Source organism: Cynocephalus volans, chromosome 4 (genome assembly GCF_027409185.1).
Source record: "Cynocephalus volans isolate mCynVol1 chromosome 4, mCynVol1.pri, whole genome shotgun sequence".
Classification (NCBI taxonomy): Eukaryota; Metazoa; Chordata; class Mammalia; order Dermoptera; family Cynocephalidae; genus Cynocephalus; species Cynocephalus volans.
This window is the reverse complement of record NC_084463.1, coordinates 38,446,739-38,467,938: the sequence shown is the minus strand read 5'-3', so window position 1 is coordinate 38,467,938 and position 21,200 is coordinate 38,446,739. Positions and strand designations below refer to the sequence as shown.

Below are 21,200 nucleotides of genomic sequence, written 5' to 3'. Positions count from 1 at the left end.
TGAACAGGGTGGAAACCCAGAGGACAAGAAATGTTCTTGGGTCTCAAGGTAAGTAAAGGACTTTTTATTACCTAAGAGTAAACAAGAATTATGGGACCTGCTTGTGGCTTCATCCAAGGGACAGAGGAACTAGGATTTTACAGACATCTATTAAGGGACCATGAGGGAGGAAAAAGGATAAAGTTACTTCGTTTTTTCGCTATGGAGTCCTGCTTTTTGATGTAAAGGTTACACCTTCATTAATGAGTAAAGTATTTGGAACAAGTTGGGTGATCTTCCTTCCTATGTTATACTAGTCAGATAAGTATGTTAAGTTATTGATACCACAAATCAAGAGGAACATGGACAGGACATACTGGGTTCATCATAAGGTTGGTTCACGATTGGACATCATGTCATTTGGGATGTTTAGGATGCAGAAGAGAAGGCTGGACTAGTCAACAATCATCATATACCAAAATGAACAGATAAATCCTTAAAATCATTTCTGAGAATGAGTGCTATGAAAGAAATGAATAGGACACAGTGGGGTAGAGAATGATTGAGGAAAGGGACCTTTCTGAGAAGGTGAGCTTGGAGCTGAGATTGACATGATAAGACACAATCTCCTGAAAAGCTTGGAGGTGAATGCTCCAGAGAGAAAGTAACTTGTAACTCCCTCCAGCATTCTTGGCACACTTGAGCAATAGCAAGAAGGTGGGAAAGGATAAGATGGAATGGACAAAGTGGGGACACGTGGGAGAAGATGCCAGAGAAGCAGCCAAGGGCCAGATTACATAGGATCTTGAGGCCATGCTAAGGGTTTGGAATTGCACTAGAGACCGCTGAAAGGTTTTAAGCAGGAGATTTGCTCTTTGAGGTCACTTTCCCTGCTTTGTGAGGGTAAGAGTGAAAGTGGGAGACAGAGCCATTAGGAAGGTGCAGCCATAGGCCAGGTGAGAGATTATGGTGTTGAAAAATGATAGGTCATTTTCAGCCGAAAAATGATCCTGGGAATGGATATCCATGTCCTAATCTCAGACACTTGCTATGATGACCTTATATGGCAAACACTTTACAGATGTAATTGTTTTAGGATATTGAGATGGGGAGATAATTTGGATTACCTGGGTGGACTCTAAATGCATTCACCAAAGTCCTTGTGAGAGAGGTAGAAAGAGACTTGACACAGAAGAGAAGGAGGCAATGTGACCATAGAGACAGAGATTGGAGTGATGTGGCCACAAGTCAGGAAATGCTGTCCACCACTAGAAGCTAGAAGAGGCAAGGGCTCCCCTAGTGCCCTTATAGGGCATGTGGCCCTGCCTACACCTTGAAAGTAGACTTATGGCCTCCAGAACTGTGAGAAAATAAATTTCTGATGTTCTCTGCCACCAAGTTTGTGGTGATTTGTTACAGCAACCACAAAAAAATTAATACAGAATCTTGGAGTGGGGTTTTAGCAGTAGAGAGGGTCAGAAGTGATTGAATTCAAGACATGTTTTTGGAGAGAGGACCAACAGGACTTGCTAATATCTATGGTTTGGGTGTCACAAAGGAAAAGAGGTGGATCACCAGGTTTTTGGTCTGAGCAAGTGGGTGGGTGATGGCATCATTTACTGGGATGGAGAGGGGATGGTGATTATCAAGCATTTTACATTTGCCGTAGTTCTATTTGAGAAAATATCAGCTATCATGTGTCACTGCTCTCTATGTTATATGTTCTTTACATGCATTAAGTGTATTAACTCAGTTAACTGTGGAAATTTAAGAGGGCAATTAGATATCTGAGTCTGGAGCTGAAAGTGGGCTAGGCTGGAAATATAAACCTGGGAGACATCAATGTATTTACAGCCATGGAACTTAATCAGATCACCGAAGAAGAGAAAATATCCAGAAGAGAGAGACGTGGTCCAGGGCCTGAGCCAGGGTACACTCCATCTTTTAGTGGGACAGAAAGGAGGTTGCAACAAAGGAAAGGAAAAGCCAATGAGAAGGGAAGAAAATCAGGAAAGTGTAAAGTCACATAAGTCAAGTCTGGGGAAAGTAAGTGTGGAGGGCGCCATGTGGAAGAAGAGGGAGGGGGCTGGCTGGTTAGCTCAGTTGATTAGAGAGTGGTGCTGATAACACCAAGGCCCAGGGTTCGGATCCCCCTACAGGTCAGCCGCCAAAAAAAAAAAAAAAAAAAAAGAGGAGGGAGAGAGAGATCTACATAATCACGGGCTGGCGGGCTGTCTAGGGCAGAGTCTGACAACATTGACCACTGCACTTATCAACATGGAGGTCACAAGTGACCTTGAAAAGCACTGTTGCAGTGACTTGGTGGAGAGGAAAGCTCCATAGGTGCCGTCTGAAGAAAAAAGAATGGGAAGTGAGAAAGAGCGGAGAATCCAGGCAAATTTTCGGAGGACTTTTGTTGCTAACAGAGGTTATGGGTTGTAGCTGAAGGGCCCTTGCGGTCCAGAGAGGGCTCTGATGGGCTTTTAAGGTGGTTGATTCTGCAGCACGTTTTTGCTTGCTGCTGGCAATTGAGAGGGGGGAACTGAACGTGAGTACAAAGCGGGAACAACCGTAGAAGCAACGTCCCTGGACAGGTCGGAGGGCTTCAGCCTACCTACTCCACTTTCCCTCCAGCCTTGGTCATCCAGCGCAGGCGCTCGTCACGGAAGTGCCACTCCGGCCCGGCTCCGCTACAGCGGGAGCGACTTCTGCGGGGGACCACGGTTCCCGGCAGGCGTTGCGCGGGGCGCCAGTGCGCAGGCGTACGTGCCGGCCTCTTAACTCTTCCCTCACCCCGCCTCTGCGGGCCCGAGCCCCGATTCCCCACCGGAGCCACGGTCGCCGAGGGGGACGGTTTCTTCTTAAAAGAGAAACGGCCGCGGCGCGCTAGGTGGGCCCCTGTCCTTCCGCAGCTGTCCGGGCCTGCGCACGAGGCCGGGGAGGTTCAGGCGCGGTCAGGGTGAGGGCGGGTGAGGGCTCGCAGGTAAGGCCGGCTGGGGGTGGCCCTCGGCGGGGCCTCTGGGTGGCCCGGGAGCTGCCTTTGGGGTTGGTACGTCTCACGCACTGTGAGCGTTAAGTGAGGCGGCCGGAGACGGGGTGGGGGCGCCCTTCATACCTCCATCCCCGGCCCTATCCCCACTCGACCCGACTGTGAAGAGCGCCCCAGTCACACGCCAGGACACAACCCCTCCTTCCCATGAACCCGTAAAGGCCGAAGCCCTCTTTAAGGTGAAATGTCTGTATCCTCACCCCAGCTGAAATTCCTCCGTGAAAGTCTCACGCCCCTTCTCCATAGTTCCTGTTTCAGTGGGCTGGAGGGCTCAGGCCTTTATTTTGACTGATCCTGTCCCCCAACCTCCCGTCCCACAGTGCTTGAGCTTGGAGGGGTGGTTTGGCTCCGGTAGCAGCTTTGCTATTGAAATGGTTAATCCTGCCCCAGTTCACTGATGAGGAAACTGAGTCACGAGTGGTGAGTGGAGCCCGCGTTTCCGACCCCCTGGTTAAGTGGGCACAGATGGCGTGTTTCCTTCACCCCCCCAGGTCCTAGTGCACATGGCTTCTTCCCCAGCGACGGATGCGTCCCGAAAGCGGCGGGAGAAGCGGCGACAGCTAGATGCACGTCGCAGCAAGTGCCGAATCCGCCTGGGCGGCCACATGGAGCAGTGGTGCCTCCTCAAGGAGCGGCTGGGCTTCTCCCTGCACTCGCAGCTTGCCAAGTTCCTGTTGGACCGGTTAGGGGACTGGGCAGGGGCTGTGGGGGCGGGCACGGACAGCAGCACGCAGCCCCCTCTCCAGGGCCAACTGATGTCCACTGCTCTTTTCCACCCTAAAGTTTCTCACTTGAGTAGGACGGCCTGTGTGATTTGTGGCCTCCCAGGGTCCTGCTTCCCTCCTCATGGCCCCAGTGAATAGGAAGCCCTTAAGTCTGTCTCCTTAAGTGTGTGATTGCCCAGGGCTGAGGGTGGTTGGCCACCTGGGCCCTGACCTGATCTTCCTCTCCTCCCACTGGCAGGTACACTTCTTCAGGCTGCGTCCTCTGTGCAGGTAGGTAGGGAGTGGCTGGGGGTAGGAGTCAGAGGGAAGAGGGGCTACAGGGAGAGGTGTGACGCAGAAACACTCTCCCCAAGATGAGGGAGAGCCCTAAGTGAGTTTGGGGACGGAGGGAGTTGGGGCCCCTAGAGTAGTTTGGTGGGAGCAGCCTCTGAGGAAGGGAGCAATGTTTCAGGACCTTGGGAGTATGGGCTCTGAGGAATGGTAAACCGGATGGGGGATGAGGTTGCCCTGGGGTTTGGGGCACAGGGCTCTCTTGGTGTAGCTTTCCAGGGTGAGAGGAAGAGGCCTCCCAGCTCAGCCTGATTACTTCTCTCACTCTTCTAGGTCCTGAGCCTTTGCCCCCCAAGGGTCTGCAATATCTGGTGCTCTTGTCTCATGCCCACAGTCGGGAGTGCAGCCTGGTGCCCGGGCTTCGGGGGCCTGGGGGCCGAGATGGGGGGTTTGTGTGGGAGTGCTCGGCGGGCCACACCTTCTCCTGGGGACCCTCTTTGGGACCTATACCTACAGAGGCGCCCATGCCAGCTCCCCTTCCACATACTTCCCGGAGAAGCTGGTGCCCGGAGGCCATGAGTGGGCAGGAATCTGCAGGTAGGCTGGGGGAGAAAAGAGTTTTGGAGAAAAGAGGAAAAAGATTTCCCATCTTCTGTAGCTCAGAACCCTATTCTCTAAAAATGATCTTTTCTCAATGAGAAAATTCTATGCTGACAAGGAAATATATCCTCAAATACATTGTTAAGTATAAAAAGCAAAACACAGAAGAGGATGTATGGTATGCTGTCATTAGTGGGAAATAAAATAAGGGGAAGAAGAATATATGCATGAATACATACTTGTGAATGTATGAAGTATCTCTGGAAGGGCACATAGAAACCAAGTTACCTGTGAGAAGAACTAGGTGACTGGAGAACAGTATTGGAAAGGAGACTCTTCACTGTATACTTTTTATACTTTTATTTTTTAAACCATATGACTGTATCATCTCTGAAATAAACTACTCCCTCCCACTTCAGTAGTCTGTGACCCTCCCACCTCCCATCCTCTTCATTCTTAAGAGTCTCCCACCACTTCAGATCTTAGAACTCCAACTGTCCTCATCCCTTGAGCCCAGAGTTCCTTCCCCTTTGGCTCTGCCTGTGCCAACAGGTTTGGAATCTGAGCATGATGAGAGGACTCAAGAGGCCAGGTTGCCCAGGTGAGAATGGGGGTGGGAGAGACAAGATGGACCTGCATGGATAGTAGGGGTGAGGAAGCAGAACCTCAGGCTTGCCTTCCTTGGGCCTGCAGGGGCATAGGACCCCCACCAGAGACTTTCCCACCCCCAGGAGAGGAAGAGGGGGAGGAAGAAGAGGAGGACGATGAGGATGAAGAGGAGGTGCTCAGTGATGCCAGCCTGTGGACCTACAGCTCCTCCCCAGATGAGCAAGTTGGGGTTGAGGGAGCATGCTGAGCACAGGAAGAGAGGGAGGAGATGGCAGCTGGCCTGACAGTTCAGAGCTTTGCAGACTTGAGGGATGGACTTGTTGGTGGGAAAGGCAGGGTGGGCTTTGAGGAAGGAACTGAAAGCTTTCAACTGAGGGGTGGGAAGGGGTGAAATCAGGCTCTGGAGGAGACTGAGGGCTGAAAGTAGATATAAATGTAGAGCCTGGGGTGGGAGTAGGGGCTAGGGTTGGGCAGAGGCTGGCTGAGTGCCCAGAGATAATGCCTTCATCCTCTTCATTCTCCTTTCGCCAGTGAACCAGATGCCCCCAGACCACCCCCAAACCCTATCACTCACACACTTAAGGATGAGGAGACACCACCAGTCCCTGCAGCTCTTCCCACTTCTGTTGCTGTGCCATGCTCTACAGCATCCTCAATGGGTTCCAGAGCTCCTCTGCCTGTGGAAGTTGGGGTGCAGCCAGAGCTCAGTGGGACCCCTCAAGTGGCCCAGCAGGTTGAGACCCTGGCCAGGTAACCTGACATCTGTGACAGAGAGGGAAGGGGTGTCCTGGGACATGGCCCTCCCTCGAGGCCCTCTGCTCCCTCTTTGCTGCCTGTAGCCCTGGGAGTCAGGCCCAGTCTGGTCCCTTTCCAGCCTTGGATGAGGACACTGCACAGATCGGCCCCAAGAGAATTAGGTAAGAATTGGGGAGATGGGGCTTTGGCGAGAACTGAGAGGAAGGAGGCAGAGGAGAGAGGACAGGAGTGCTTCCGCTCCTCTTTATTCTCCTCCTCTAGGAAAGCTGCTAAAAGGGAGCTGATGCCTTGTGACTACCCCGGCTGTGGAAGGATCTTCTCCAACCGGCAGTATTTGAATGTGAGGAGCACAGGCGAGGACTGTGTAACCGCTGGGGTGGGTGGGGGAAAAGGACTGAGGAAAAGGAGCCTAAGGTATGGGAGGATTAGAAGCCAGGAAGAGGAGGGTTGAGGTGGACATGCAGAGTTTTATTATAAATGGTAATCATTAAGCCAGATGACTGGTAGATAAGGCAGAAAAAACAAGCCTCAGGTTTACAGAGCTGCTGCCCACTACTGCTTGTTCCATGGATCCTCCAAGGACCACACAGAGATGACAGCAGTATTTATCAGTTTCTCTTGGGATGCTAGCAACAGTTCTAGCCACTCAACATGTATAAAGTCTTTGATCCTCACTACATCACTATGGAGTAGATGCTGATATTATTCCCACTCTGCAGATGAAAAAACTGAAGCACACAGAAAGGTTGAGCATTGCCTGAGGCTCCTCAACTAGTATGTGATAGTGCTGGGGTTCCAAGCCTGAAGGCCTAGCTCCTGAGTCCGTGCTCAGGCTGCCTCACCATGCCTGCTCGAATAGGTAGTCCTAGAGTGAGAAGGACTGGGAGATGGTCCTGTCTGCAACCTCATTGCATGAGAAGTTTGAGGCATAGAGAGGGAAGAGCCCAAGTCCCATAGTCAGCCAGAGCCCTTGGAAGGGCAGATCCTGAGTTTGAGGGAGGGCCAAAGATCAGAGGGGTGGTAAGGCATGGGTAGACAGGACAGGAGAGAATGCTGTCCACAGAAGATGACATAGGAGGAATCAAGTGAAAAAAGAAGAAAGTCCTGGAGCAACAGTGAAGCTGTAGGATGAGAAGAGCATTTGGCAGGGGCTGGTCAAACATTCTAGGGTCTATTATGTTAGTGAAGCAGCCTCCAGATGTTTAACTGTGGAAAAATAGGATTATGAAGAAGGGGGAAAGCCCATGCAATTTAGTGAGCCAGGATGTGACATTAGGTCAGATAAAAAGAGAAATACTTCCACATTGGGGAGTTAAGATTAAAGAACCTGTTAACATTTAAAGTGTGCTAGGTTAGGGCCGGCCCATGGCTCACTTTGGAGAGCATGGTGCAGACAACACCAAGTCAAAGGTTAAGATCCCCTTACCAGTCATCTTTAAAAAAAAAAACAAAAAGTGTGCTAGGTTGAGAGAGAGAGAGAGTATGTGTGTGTGCACACGTCTGTCTGTGTCTGAAGCAGATTTAGAAGAAAATCATATAATATATACCCGTGGTAAGCTATTAAATAAAAAGTAGTAGTCTGAGAGATATTGTACGTTAATACTGGTATCAAAGAGGATAATCACACTCACCCCAAGCTATTTTCCCCTCCTTGGCAGACAGTGAATCCATAGTTAGGTGAACCACAAGTTTCACCCTGAGAGGCACTTTGTATAAGGAACATTGCAGGACATTGCAGAGAGAGGGTGTGGCAAGAATGTGAGGTAATGGAAATTGAGAGCAGAATAAGGTGTGGACAGAGTTAAGTGTCAGGATGGGATGCACATGATGCTTGTAGTGTAGTTCAGGACTAGGCCAGAACTGATAGAGTACGAGGGACAGGAGAGCAGCAGAGGAGCCTGCCAGGTCAGCTCAGTTGGTCTCTCTCGGGAAGGCAGCTATTCTTTTGCCTCTTCTCCCCCTGCCACCCACTTCATTCCCTAGCACCACAAGAAGTACCAGCACATCCACCAGAAGTCCTTCTCCTGCCCAGAGCCAGCCTGTGGGAAGTCCTTCAACTTTAAGAAACACCTGAAGGAGCACGTGAAGCTGCACAGTGGTGAGTGGTGGAACTCCACTTGATCTCCCTCTGTGGGGCCTGTTACCTCCCTGTAATGGAGGTGCTCTGTGAGGGAGGATTCTCACTCATCTATCCTGCATTTCCTGTTTTAGATGTTAGGTACAGCAGTGAACAAAGCAGGCAGCCCTAGCCCTTGTGAGATGTATGCTCTAGTGATACTGGGCCATGAGGAGGTGTAAAAGAAGGAGAAGATAGAAGAGCATGAGGCAGGAGTTGCTGTTGTAGAAAGAGAAGATACTTTAAGCAAAGAATTAAGTGAAGTGAGGAAAAGAGACCTGTACCCTACAGTGTGCAGACAGCACATATGGGAAGGCCCTGAGGTGGTGTCTGCCTGGCATGTTCCAGGGATAGGAGGCCAGGAGGTTAGAAAGGAAGGAAGAGAGGTCCCATAGGTGGTGGCAGCCTCTGAGACCACCGTCAGGATGGCTTGGCTCTTGCTTTGAGTGAGATGTGTGCCATCACAGGGTACTGAGTGGTGGAGGACATGGCTGATTTTTAAAAAGATTACTGTGGTTGCTGTGTGGAGAACAGGGGGACTGCAGATGGGCAGAGCCAGGTGTTTAGCCATAAGATGACTGCAGAGATATGTACATGGGCTGGACTTGCTAGTAGCAGTGGAGTTGGTGAGAAGTGGCTGGCAGATGAACAGTGAGGAAGGCAAAGAGAGTGGTATCTGAGGAGCCAAGTGCAGAAGGTGCTCCAGGCAGAGGGAGGGATGATTGCCAGTGCCTCCGGCCAAGTAAGGTGAGAATAGGCCATCAGATGTGGCAGTGGGGAAGCCTTCCTTGTCTAGATGACAAGCTGGTGCTGACAAGAGGGGCTGACAAACCACGGTGTGATAGACAGAATGGAGTGGGTTCTAGGCAGAGTGGAGCTTAGGAAGTGGAGGTAGCCAGTGTGGATAGCTCTTTGGCGTTTTGCTGTGAAGATGAGCAGAGAAATGGGGTTTTAGCTGGCAGGCCATGGGCTTGGGGCACAGAGATGGGAATGATTTCATGGAGAGGAAAGGCTTGCTGATACTGGGGCAGGGTGGGGCACCTCGAGTGAAAAGAGGTGGGTCTTGAGGGGCATGGTGGAGAGCAGCCACAGGAGAGCAGTTTGAGTATTCATATATATGGGCACTGATGCAAGTTGGCTGGTGGATTTGGTGAGCAGAGGATGTAGGTTTTCTCTCCTGGTTTCCTCTCTTTTCTTGGTGAGTTAAAAAACCAGAGCACCGCTGAGCTGGGGCTGTTGAAGGCTGGTGGAGAGAGGAAGTGGTGTGAAATGTCTTCTGGATTCTAGAGAGTGGGAGAGTGAACTGACCAGGGAAATGCAGATACCTGGGATCCCTTGAGACCTATGTTCATAGATGAAAGGAGAGGCTGTGGGGAGGATTTTGCCCCCTCAGTACATATGTGCAGGCCTGGAGCAGGCCAAGGGTTGTGTGTCCTGATTTGGGCTTTAACCAAGCAGGTGCAGCTGAGGGAGAGGGAGAGGGGGCAGGCAGATTGGTAGTGTGAGTAAGGGAAGGCTACGAAGACGGATGTGGAAATGGAGCCGAAAGGGAGGGGGACAGTGGGAAGGTGGTGGGGCCAATGGACTGCTGGCCTGGAGTTGTAGGATTATCATGGCCAGACAAGGTAGGAAGCTCTGGCTTGAACCAGGATGATTGAAATTGCAATTTCCGAGGCAGTGCAGTTCTTGGGAGTGACCTGGGTAGTGGCTGAGGAGGGTGTGGGATGAGTTCTGTGGAAGTCACGGAACAGAGGGGTGGAGTGATGAGCGATAGGAGTAATGGCTGATAGGAGTAGAGAGCCTGGTGTCAAAGTCATGTGGATTGAGGAGGGATGGGGACCATGGGAGGAGGCTGCAGGGGTGTACATGTGTGTAGTCTGATGGCAGGTCTTCAGGGAAGTGGTGGGACAGAAGTCTGAAGGGCACCATGAGAAGCAAGGACACCTTCTCTCCTGCAGACCCAGATAGTTTTTGGTGGTATAGGAGAAAACTACAGCAGCCTGTGAGAGCTGCTGGAGACGTAGTTATCAAGGGCAATAGGCAGGTGCTTTTGGAACTAGTAGGGAGGGCAGGTTGTGGTAAAAAGAGGAGAGGGGATTGGCTGCCTACAGAAAGGGAGTTCCACAGGGCACTTAGAGGGGCACTGATATTCGCGACTGAATGGGGAAATTATTCCAGGTGCCAGGGAGTGTCCTTTGGGTTCGGAGTTCAATCCTAATTCCCATGCCTGACTCAAGGCTTCTGCAAGGCTGCTGCCTAGTACCTTCTATCGATATATAAGGATCCAGCTTTCCATTCCTTGTGTCTTCTTTGACAAAGACCTATCATAGGGATCCAGATGCTGGGAGGTGAACACCATTGGGAGTTAGTGGTTTTAGCAGGACTGGGGGTGACAGTAATGAAGTCTTGTAGCCAGAGGTCACGTTGTTTGCGTTTACATCTCGCTTGATTGTCATGACCCGTCAGATAAAAGAGGTCCACACAGGCTCCCTGATTTAAACAATAACTAATTAGAATCCAGGCCTCCTGACCCCCAGTAGTGGTGCAGTCCTGACGGAGATGGCAGGTGGGTAGGGTGAGGAAGGGCCACAGCCTGGGGACGGATTCTAGACTGTCTCTTGTGTGTTTGCAGACACCCGGGACTACATCTGTGAGTTCTGCGCCCGATCTTTCCGCACTAGCAGCAACCTCGTCATCCATAGGCGCATCCACACTGGAGAGAAACCCTTGCAGTGAGTGCTGGGGGAGAGTTGTAAGGGCCAGGAGCCACAGGGGAGGAGGTAGGGCCTGGCAGTCAAGCACGCAGGACACCCAGGCAATGTAGGGCAGGAGGAATCCCTGGGGAGGTCAAGATGGCCGAGTCCCTTCCCTGCCTTCCTCTGTCCCTGGCTACAGGTGTGAGATATGCGGGTTCACCTGCCGCCAGAAGGCCTCCCTGAACTGGCACCGGCGTAAGCACGCAGAGATGGTGGCTGCCTTGTGCTTCCCCTGTGAGTTCTGTGGCAAGCGCTTTGAGAAGCCAGACAGTGTTGCAGCTCATCGCAGCAAAAGTCATCCAGCCTTGCTCCCAGCTCTACAAGAGTCACCCGGCCACTCGGAGCCCTGTCCTAGCATTTCTGCCTCTGAGCTCCTAGGGTCCAGTGAGGAGTCCAGGCCTTCACTGTCTTCTCAGGATCCCTCAGCAATGAGCTCTTCTCCTACCTTCCGCTTCAGGGGCCAGACCCCAGGAATTGAAAAGGAATGAGGAGGAAAGGACCCAGAGGAGAAACGCCACATGCCCAGTCCCCAGGAACTGTGGCAACAGTGCAGGGCAGGGGCAAGATTGGGTTTTAGGGGAGCTGGACTACTTTAGTCTTCCTACAGGACAGAATAAACAGTATTTTACTTGGGCATGTGTGAGCAGAGCCAATGTTTCAGAAATCCTTAATTACTTTGAAAGCAGGCTCCACTAGAATGCAGCATATGTGCAGGCTCTGTTCCTCTTTGCAGGCTCTCACCTGCCCTGACCCTGAGGGCCCAGTTTTCTTTCTAGACTCACTTTGGCATTTTACAGCCCTTTCCTGTGGAGTATGACACCCCTCCTCACACTTAAGCAGAGCAGGCTATAACAGTATGGAGAGTCACTCCAGGGGACCAGCTGGAACAGGAATAGAGGCATACTGTCCTGGGCCATCTTGTATTTGCCATTCATTGAGAAGACCAAATGTGTAGGTTCTGAAAAGTTTTGCCTTCTAGTGCAGAATCAAGGGGTCCTATGTACAAGATTGCTGAGCTACCTTGGGAAGAGATGTTAGAATTACAAAGTGCTTGGGCTCTTGGATCACTCTCTAAGTCTGTGAAGACAGCAACCTTAGATTTGATAGAGGGAGCTCTCAGCATCTAGAACCCAAACAACTCTTTATTTCAGCAGCCATAAGCAAAAAATTCAGGGAATTTTTCCATCCTTCTCTCTCCCCTTTGTGGAATCTGTTTCCCCATGGCTTCAAGCTTGATTTGGAAATAACATTCTGATGTTCCACTTAACAGTGCTGGGCTTTGTGGGCCCACATGGTCTTGGCCTGGGTCCCAGGGCAAATATCCCTCCGCCTGGCTGGAGAACACTGTCCTGAGAGGCATCTTGACCTGCTGAGCCCCCCCCTCCCCCTTCACGAGTGGGCCACCTCTCCCAGGGAGCAGGCAGTTCCTGCATAGAGATGCCCTTCACTGAAGTGAGCTCTCCCACTGTCCCTCTCTGCCTGCAAATTTCCTACCTCCACAACTCTCTCAGAAAGAGGGAGAAAGCAGCAGGGAGATTAACAGTCAGGTGGAACCAAGAGGCAAGAAGGCCAGAGGGCTGGTGAGATGTGACTGCAGCCAAATCTAATCATTACCTGAAAAGGCAGGACAGCAAGAGTACTGGGGCAGGAGAGACAGGAGACGTAGGCTGGAATAAGGAGATGGGACAAGAGAAGACAACACAGACAGGAAACCAGGAAAGAAACACCAGAGAGCACAGCAGCAGCAATGGGACACACCAATACCTGGGCTCTCTTCCACACAGGGGGCTGAGGGGTTTCCCTGATTCCCTGCACCTACACCCCAGAGGGAGAGAAGACAGGAGATACAAGGACTGAAGATGGAAAAAGCTGACAGGGAAGTAGATGTAGTGGTGAGGCAAGAGCCCAGGTGAAGGAGGGGCTGCCCAACAGAAATAGGAGAAGCAGCAGGCCATGCCTTTTTTTTTTTTTTTTTTTTTTTTTTAAAGATGACCGGTAAGGGGTTCTTAACCCTTGACTTGGTGTTGTCAGCACCACGCTCACCCAGTTAGCTAACCGGCCATCCCTATATGGGATCCGAACCCATGGTCTTGGTGTTATCAGCACCACACTCTCCCAAGTTAGCCACTGACCAGCCCAAGGCCATGCCATCTTTGCCCACGGAGTCGCTCTACTGTCCCTGTGGCGCAAATTGGGTGCTTGCCCACTCCCTTTCGGAGAAGCCTCTCAGCAAGTCTCCCTGAACTGAGACACAAAGAGCCCCGGTTTTTCCTGTCCGGTCAGCCCCGCAAAGACAAGGGTAGCACTTGCTACAGCCTCCGTGACGGTAGTGGAAGCGGCAGTGGTGCGGGCGCGCCTGTGGGCCCGCTGGTGCTGCGACAGTGAGCGGCTATGGCTGAAACACTTGCCGCACTCGGCGCACTCCACTGGCCGCTCGCCCAGGTGCGTTTTTCGGTGCAGCGCAAGCTTGGAGGCAACGCTGAAGGCCTTACCACATTCAGGGCACTTGTGTGGCTTGTGGCCAGCGTGGTTACGCCGATGCACGTTGAGGTTGGACACGCACGTGAACCGCTTGCCGCAGAGCTCACAGTGGTAGGGCTTCTCGCCCGTGTGTGTGCGCCTATGCTTGGTGAGGTCCGAGCGGTCGCTGAAGCGGCGGCCACAGTCAGGGCACGGGAAGGGTCTCTCGCCTGTATGGATTCGCTGGTGCACCACGAGATCCGATCGCTGCCCAAAGCCCTTGCCACAAGTGGTACACGAGTGTGGCCGTTCACCTTGGTGGCTTCGCCTGTGGCGCAGCAGCGTGGAACTCTCGCTGAAGCAGCGCCCGCAGTCACCACATGCGTATGGCTTTTCGCCCGTGTGCGTGCGCTGGTGACGTACTAGTGTGGCGCTCTCCAAAAAGCCCTTGCCGCACTCGGGACACTTAAAGGGCTTCTCGCCCGAGTGCGCCTGCAGGTGTCGCGTCAGTGTAGAGCTCTTGCCGAAGCTCTTCCCACACACACTACACTGGTGTGTGTCCGCGGCGCAGGGTCGCCGGGGCGTGGGGTCACCGGAGCTCCTGGCCACGTGGACACGCGCGTGACTCCGTAGTCCCGCGTGGCTGCGGAAGGACCTTGGGCACTGAGCGCATTGGTGGGGTGGGTCAGCGGGGACAGTGGTTGTCCCCGACGGGTGTGCCCGCGCCTGGTGGAAACGCAGCGCGCTCTGTCGGAAATTGCGGGCGCACAGTGGGCAGCGGCGGGGCCGCTCGGGCGGGTGCTGGCGGCGCTGATGCAGGAGCAGCGCTGGAAGGTGTGGGAAGCGGTGGCCGCAGAGGCGGCAGGGGCGGGCGCGGTTGCGCCGTCTGTGTGCACTCAGGTGCAGGTCGAGGAGGCTGATGTGGAGGAAGCTCTGGCCGCACTCACTGCAGATGTAGAGGGTTTGGCCGGCGTGGGCGCGCCTGTGCGCTCGGAGGTCTGCAGCCCCAGCACAACGCTCACCGCACTCTAGGCAGCGGAAGCGGGTGCCATTGCCATGGGCATGCTCATGCCGCAGCAGCACCGAGCTGTAGCGGAAGCTCTTGCCACATTCGCTGCACGCATAAGGCCTTCCCACTGCCACCGCCTGCGATGCCTCGAACATGATGAGGACGGACCCACAGCGTGCCGCTCGCTCTCTAGTGTTCGCCTCCTCGTGCTGCAGGTAATTATTAGTTTTCTTGAAGCCTGAAAAGAGAACTGTAGGAGAGTGGAGAGAGGGAGACCTCAAAAACTGGTCTGCGGATTCCAGGGTTCCCTTTCTCACAGTCAGGCTTTGCGGTTGTTCCAGAGGCGAGCTGTGGCCAGTTTCACCCTGCTCCGTGAGCCCTGCGGGAAAAAGGTCACTGTGAGCCCCAGCAACAGCCAGCAACAGGTCCGCCTTGGGGAATGGAGAGGGGAACATGAACTCCTGATTTCCTCTAATTTCCTCAGATAGTCCATCTCCTGATTACCGTCTTTAAGAGGAGGCAAAGCCATGGGAGTCCCAGAAATATGGAGGGGTTATCTTTGTACCACCTGAAAGGCAAGAGGGACAGACTGCCGCTGTTCTGGAGAACAGGCAGGAAAGGATTCAGAGGAGAGCTTGCATTCAGTGCGGATCCAGGAGGATTGCCCAGGAGGGAAGGAGGAGGAGTGGCCAGCCTGTGTTCTGGCCTGAGACCTGGGATCTCCGCCTGCGAATGCATTAAGAAGTAACCAGGAGGTACAGGGCAATGAGAAGGTCCCAACACCTTCCTCCAAGACCCAGGTTTCTTGAGTCACCAACGTGAGACCAACAAGCTGGGCTGGGCTGGAAGGACAAAAAGGGCAATGTGATGAAGTACAAACGTAGCAGCAGCACCCTGGGCAAAAGACTCAGACCCTGATGTTACCAAAGGGGCTGGAGACTGGACAAGGGAACGTATTTGAGAAACCCCCAAATATTGTTCCTTAGCTTTGCGTAGTATCCAATAAACAACTAACCCACACCAGTACACAGCCTCAAAGTTGAGAAAGCAACTCAGGACTGAGGAAAGGGGTGAAAAGGGAACATGGATTCACAAAAAAACTTATCAGAAATTGTAGCATTATCTAAGAAGTGCTTTTCACAATTTCTGGAAAGGCTGGGAAGGAGGACGGGACAATCTTTCTCAGGTATCCAAGTTGCTTGTGAACATTCTGCACTTTCCTCACTAACCCAGTCCCAGGTATCTGAGAACCTGGAGTAGCAGATAAAACCATTTATGGAGACCAAATCTGCTCTCTATCTTGTTTATCTGAAATGGTATCCCTGAATCCTTCAGTTGCTCCAGGCAGCTGTTTGGGAGCAGGGACAGCCTTTGTCTTACTTCACATGCTCTCTAATTAAGAGCACAAATGTGGCTACCCTCCTCGCCTGGCTGGCCTCACCACTGACTCAAGGTTAAGTATAGTCGTTATTTCAGTATAGTCCTGTGTCACCCAACAGATCAGGGAGAGGAAGTAAACAAAATGTCAGCAGTCAACTTCTTATTAGCATATGGAAATTCATCATAAATACCAAAAACTTTGGTGAAAGTGCCCTCATGGATAGGGTCCTCATCTTTTGGATGCCGGTGGGGTAAAAACAAACAAACAAAAAAAGGCTTGAAAAAAGCAAACCTGTAGGGGTGGGCTCTGGAGCTTCCTCTCCTCTCCACACTGGGCAGGAGTGGCCAGCGTGGGATGTCCTCTCGTGCCTCTGGAGCAGAATATCCTGTGCCCTGCAGGGGTGAAGTATGAGGGGAAAAGCGAATTTAAACTAAGCAGGAAGACAGAAGCAGGGGGAAAAAGAAGAGGGAAGTATTTTCTAAAGGAAGGTACTTTTTAACGGACACTTTCAAATATAAGAAAACTAGGAAGAATAGTAGCATGCATCACTCACTCAAAATTTTGCCATTCTTGTTTCATCTATGTCACCATTCTACATTTTTTGTCTGGAGTATTTTAAATCCCAGACATTTTATTCAAAGAGGATAATTTTTTTAAACAAAGTCTGCAAGCAGGGGCAGTCTCCCTTTGCAGACCCAAGAGCAGACTTTAGAGGGAGTCACTTAGTTCCTCCAGAGGGAACCCTCAACCTAGACACTTGGGCTGCTGATACCAGTTGGTTATTAGTTCAAAGGCATGCTTGCCCTCATGAGAATGAAGCCTTCCCTGGAGACCCAGGGGCTCATCCCAAATGCCAAATAACAATGCTCATGCCCTGGTGAATGCTCTGCCTCACTTGGGGGCCTCCAGGAACCATGGTACCTCTCAAGCCATGTTTCTGGAAGCCCACTCTCTCCCAGGCCACCACCTCCAAGGGCACATGGCCAGGGAAGATAAGACAAATGTACAAACATAAACATGTACACATAAATGGCATATAAACAAAGATACCACTTTCTCCCATTGTGGACGTGGAGTATGAGAAACTCTGGTCTAGGGTGCAGGTATGGTATTTGAGTGCCAGGGCAAGCTCTTCAAGTCTCTCTTCTCTACCTCACCCCATGTTGCAGCTCACTCCAGAAGCAAAGTGGTCTGTGCCTGGGATGGAAACCTGAAATAAAAAGTAAAATATTACTCTGCCAAAAAGAACAATTTCTAGGCATTCTATCACTTTCCTGATTGTGAGTTTTGAAGTTATTATGCCACTAAATTTCTTTAACTTTGGGAAAAAAGTTAAGTACAGGAAGGCTTGGAAAGAGGGGAGGGGGAAATTAAGTGAATTAGTGGAAAGTCCTAATTATTGAATAATTTAAAGTATTTTAGTACCCTTCAAGCATTTAATACTTACAAATACTATAATAAAACTTTAAAATATATATATTAATAAGATAAGCTAATGGAAAAATTAACATTCACAATAGATTCAAGATAAACTTCTAAGTTTCATATATCACTATTTTTTTGTTGTTGTTTCTTAGTAGATATTGTAGGTATTTCATACCATATGAAATTCATCAAAAATTACAAATCACGAGTGTCAGAATTAATCAGTATTTAGAACATTTATTAACGATCTACTGTGAGACATTTTCCTCCTGAGTTGCATCCTTCTGTCAGAATATAAAGACTCTTCTTCCCTTGCTATCTGTTCTGCCATGCCAGCATTTCTGGGGTTAGGACAAGAGACCCTAGAAAGTCATGATTCACAAGAGGCAAGTAATCATCTTGTGGTTCCTCCATTGAAGCCAGAGTTGGATAGAACTGGTTTGGGCTGCAGGGAGTGGGGCTGAGGGGAACTGTTCAGAGCTGTGCTATTACAGTAGCTGAGTCACATGTGACTGAGCACTTGAAATATGGCCGGTCCGAATTGAGATGTGCTGTCAGGGTCAAATACACTTCTCATTTCAAAGACTTAGGATAATAAAAGAATGTGAAATATCCCATTAATAATGTTTAATGTTGATTACATGTTCCAATAATTTATATATATTGGGTTAAATAAAATATTAAAATAAATTTCACCTGTTTTTAAGAAAATTTAATATTACAAATGTGTCTCACATTTGATTTCTATTGGATAGTGCTTGTCCAAATTGCCTTTCCGAATCCTGGAACAATGTACAAAGGAAGGCTGGCCCACTTCACTGTTTCTGGAGGGCTTTGGTTGGGAAAAGGTCGCTGACCCCGCCTGACCCTCAGAGCCTTTGTAACTATGGAGGAGGGCCATCCTCCTCAGTGCCCAAGGCCCCAGCACCTAGATACCCCCTCTAGAGGAGTCCACCTGCTCTTATGGAAAGTGGATGTCTGTGCTGCCCATCTAGGAGACCTGGTTGGAACTTGGGATTGTGACTTATACAATGCCTTCTCTCACTGCCACTCTCAGATGGTGAAACCATTCCCACTTGTTACTAGCATCAACACATAACCTCTCACGTTTGTATGTATGTCCCCCTTTCATCTTCCTAGTAGTCCTCGGAGGTGGATGCTATCAATTACCCCCATGCAACATGAGGTTCCCATGCAGGCTTATCCAGAGTCATCCAGCACAAGTGTGGCAGGTGGGTCAGGGGACGAGAGGTGGACAGTAGACCAGGTGGCCAGTCTTTCACTCTGCCCAGTGCAGCCACTACCCCTTCCCAGAGGTCCCAGCTGGCCTGCAACAGCTCACTGAACTGCAGGGACAGGCCTGTCTGTGGGGCCTGGTGGGAACCACCGGCAGCCACGGGACAAGGGGGTGGGATGCCGGCTGGAATCCTACCCCCAGGGATTGCTGCTTGTGGCCCCAGGTTTCCAATTGTGTGCACCACACTAATCTTGGGGCACTGGCTTGGGAAATGGAACTGTCCCCATTTGAAGTTAGGGCAGGAGCTGGGGATGAGAGGGTGAGGAATTGTAGCCACATCCTGGACAGGTGATTCTTCTGCTGGCTTCTCCCTGTGTCCTTACCCCTGGGGAGATGAGAGATCCTGCTGTCTCCAGACTTCTGTGACATCCCTAGAGTGCCCTGAAATCCAGACCAGACAGAAGCAAATTACCCATTCCCCACTCTGGACTGGGTGTGGAGTAGAAAGGTTTACTTGGTCCTTGGGAGCCTTCTTTGGGTCCTTTCCATTTACAGTTTCTTCCATTGGGAAAACCCAATGGACCTCTTTTCAAATAACCCCTCTTTGGAGACATTCCCTTTGCCCCTCTCTGTGCTCTCCTTCCACCCCATTACTCAGCTTTATTCTGAATTAATCAGTGAAAGTAACAGGAAACAGTTATTCCCATCCATTCTGGAAAGACGTGGGCCCTATTCTAGGAAGTGAGGATGGGGAATGGAACTCAGAGCACCGGAATGCCACTCTTTGCTTCCTTCTACCCTGTAACTGAAACAAGGTCTAGTACTTTAAAAGTTGTTCTTTTCAGCTTCAGAACCAGTCTGACATGTTTAGGGAGCTGGTAAAAATAGGAATGACAGCTCCCTCCTGCCCCAATTGCCCGAGTCTAATTATGATCCAAATACATCCTTTTGGAAGTTTTGTTTTCACAAAGCTTTTCCTGTGAAATCTGGGTAGTGTGGAGAAAGTATGGATGTAGGCAGAGAGAGAAAATTCATAGTACGAGTTTATCCTCTGTCCCTTTGACACGAGTAAAACTGAAGCCCAAAGTGGCCACAGCATCCCAGAACAGGGATGAAAGAAGGGACTGTAGGATCTTTTGCACCCTTTCTGGGCCTAGCAAGGAGTTGAGCACATGTAAGGCCCTCAACACTTCTTAAAAATGATGTGTTGGGGCCGAGCCCGTGGTGCACTTGGTAGAGTGCTGCGCTGGGAGCGCGGCGACTCTCCCGCCGCGGGTTCGGATCCCACATAGGAATGGCCAGTGCGCTCACTGGCTGAGTGCTGGTCACGAAAAAGACAAAAAAAAAAAAAAAAAAAAAAAAAAAAAAAAAAAAAAAAATGATGTGTTGGTCTGGAATCCAATTTTCCCAAATGTTAGATTCCTGGAGGAGAGAGCCTCTCTCTATAGCCATCTTATCCTCCATAGCTCTATCCGCTGTAGATACTGCAAACACTCTGCTTTGGTTTACTGAGTCAGGACTGCAATCTGTTTGGGAGAAAGAGAGGCAAGCGTCCAAATTCTGGTTCTTCCATTACTAGCTGTGCGACCTTGGACAGGGGACCTAGGGAATGTGACTCTCCTGCCTGGGAAAACTCAGTAAAGGAAGCTATTATAATGTTTCATGTGAAAAGAGGGAAGGTCAAAATTTTTGTAAGTCTGAGGTCAGTGGTTGCTCAGTGCTTAGAATTTACACTCTTCAGGACAGTCCTTCTTTGGAGGGACCCTGAATAACGGGCCTGACTCCTGCCTCCACTCCAAGCGTCCTAAACTGCCTGCAAGCACTTATCAGATCTTCCCCGACCCCTAAGAATCCGTCTTAACAGGGTTAGCGCAGCGTGAGCCTTCCCTAACCCCATCGCCGCGCACCGTGAGCTCCGAGAGTAAAGCAGGGAAGCTGGCTATTCCTTTTAAGACTGGGTACCAGAAACTGAATACAAGTATTCGCGGAATGAGAAACGTTGCACCTCCAAAGCCCCGCCGCAGAGCTGCCAATCCCGGAACGCCTCGGTCAGCGCGCTTACGAGTTGCTGGGCAGACTTTCCCTGGGCGAGACCCTCCCCACCTGCCCCCGGGCCCACTCTACCCCTTGCCTGAGGCGCCAGCCAACCCGGAGGGCGAGACAGGACACCAAAAATCTTGGTGGGGAGTGGGGGGCGTTTAACACTAACAGAGCCCGGTGGTTGTCGCTGTCCCTTTATTCCAGTTTTGTCTGGCGATGTCTGCGTCGTGGGGCCGCCAGCCCCGAAGGTCACCGAGGAGAATTAGCGAGGACAGGCGGAGGACAAGGCCTGGGAGGAGCAGGCCGCGCGGTGGCCCGCGGACGTGTTTCGGCCAATTGCTCGCCCCGCAGCGCCTCGCGTCACTCGTCGCCGGGACTGCACTCCAGACCGCCGCAGACACCAGTCGCCTGGGGCGGAGGGGAGAAGACAGGCGACAGTTGAGGGACGCTGTCCCGCGCCACCCATGCCCTCTCGGCCCCTTGGTTCTCTCACCGGTCGCCGACTGGCTCCTCTGACACCGCGCGGTGCACTCGGCGGGCCTGCCGACCCCCGCCTCCCGGACTGCAAGAGTGGACGGGCAAGGGAGGAAGCGGCTGGCGAAAGCGCACGGCCACGGAGTCGGGGGAGCAGGTAGGCGCCACAGCGTCCGGCGCCTCGGGATAGGGGGTCACGCTCCAGGCCGATCCCCGTTGGCCAGTGGTCGGCCTCGTGCGGGCCGTGTCACCGGTTGCTGGGAAGACTGGGAAGCGTGCGAGCACTGTACTGTCGGTTTAGCCTCTTCTGCCCA

At 51.4% G+C, this 21,200-nt stretch overlaps 2 protein-coding genes across 9 annotated transcripts; one reads left to right on the top strand and one right to left on the bottom strand.

Annotated features, from left to right (window-relative positions):
- The first annotated feature begins 30 nt into the window (after positions 1-30).
- Positions 31-11,493, top strand: ZNF692 (zinc finger protein 692). 5 transcript variants are annotated; one of them, XM_063092661.1, is made up of 13 exons: positions 2,793-2,869; positions 3,349-3,448; positions 3,548-3,710; positions 3,992-4,023; positions 4,357-4,620; positions 5,176-5,224; positions 5,317-5,451; positions 5,764-5,982; positions 6,072-6,149; positions 6,250-6,328; positions 7,972-8,086; positions 10,737-10,836; positions 11,000-11,493. In XM_063092661.1, the coding sequence occupies exons 3-13, from the start codon at positions 3,634-3,636 to the stop codon at positions 11,346-11,348; spliced, it is 1,497 nt and encodes a 498-aa protein (XP_062948731.1). In that variant the 5' UTR covers positions 2,793-2,869; positions 3,349-3,448; positions 3,548-3,633; the 3' UTR covers positions 11,349-11,493. The 5 variants fall into 5 exon arrangements, with proteins under 5 accessions (XP_062948733.1, XP_062948729.1, XP_062948731.1 ...); XM_063092659.1 differs by lacking the exon at positions 3,349-3,448 and having other exon boundaries at positions 2,784-2,869; positions 3,520-3,710; XM_063092662.1 differs by lacking the exon at positions 3,349-3,448 and having other exon boundaries at positions 2,796-2,869.
- Positions 11,494-11,980: 487 nt separating this feature from the next.
- ZNF672 (zinc finger protein 672) lies at positions 11,981-21,200 on the bottom strand. 4 transcript variants are annotated; one of them, XM_063092667.1, is made up of 6 exons: positions 20,906-21,200; positions 20,582-20,820; positions 18,756-18,813; positions 16,761-16,920; positions 16,002-16,102; positions 11,981-14,708 (listed from the first exon to the last, which is right to left on the bottom strand). In XM_063092667.1, exon 6 carries the CDS (start codon positions 14,482-14,484, stop codon positions 13,087-13,089), a length of 1,398 nt encoding a protein of 465 aa, XP_062948737.1. In that variant the 5' UTR covers positions 14,485-14,708; positions 16,002-16,102; positions 16,761-16,920; positions 18,756-18,813; positions 20,582-20,820; positions 20,906-21,200; the 3' UTR covers positions 11,981-13,086. The 4 variants fall into 4 exon arrangements, with proteins under 4 accessions (XP_062948737.1, XP_062948735.1, XP_062948736.1 ...); XM_063092665.1 differs by lacking the exon at positions 18,756-18,813 and having other exon boundaries at positions 20,497-20,820; XM_063092666.1 differs by lacking the exon at positions 18,756-18,813.

Coding starts and splice junctions, on each gene's coding strand:
- ZNF692 (XM_063092659.1), top strand. CDS start 3,532: ATGGCTTCTTCCCCAGCGACGGATGCGTCCCGAAAGCGGCGGGAGAAG. Junction 4,621..5,175: donor GAGTGGGCAGGAATCTGCAG/GTAGGCTGGGGG, acceptor CTGTGCCAACAG/GTTTGGAATCTGAGCATGAT. Junction 8,087..10,736: donor GCACGTGAAGCTGCACAGTG/GTGAGTGGTGGA, acceptor GTGTGTTTGCAG/ACACCCGGGACTACATCTGT.
- ZNF672 (XM_063092665.1), bottom strand. CDS start 14,484: ATGTTCGAGGCATCGCAGGCGGTGGCAGTGGGAAGGCCTTATGCGTGC.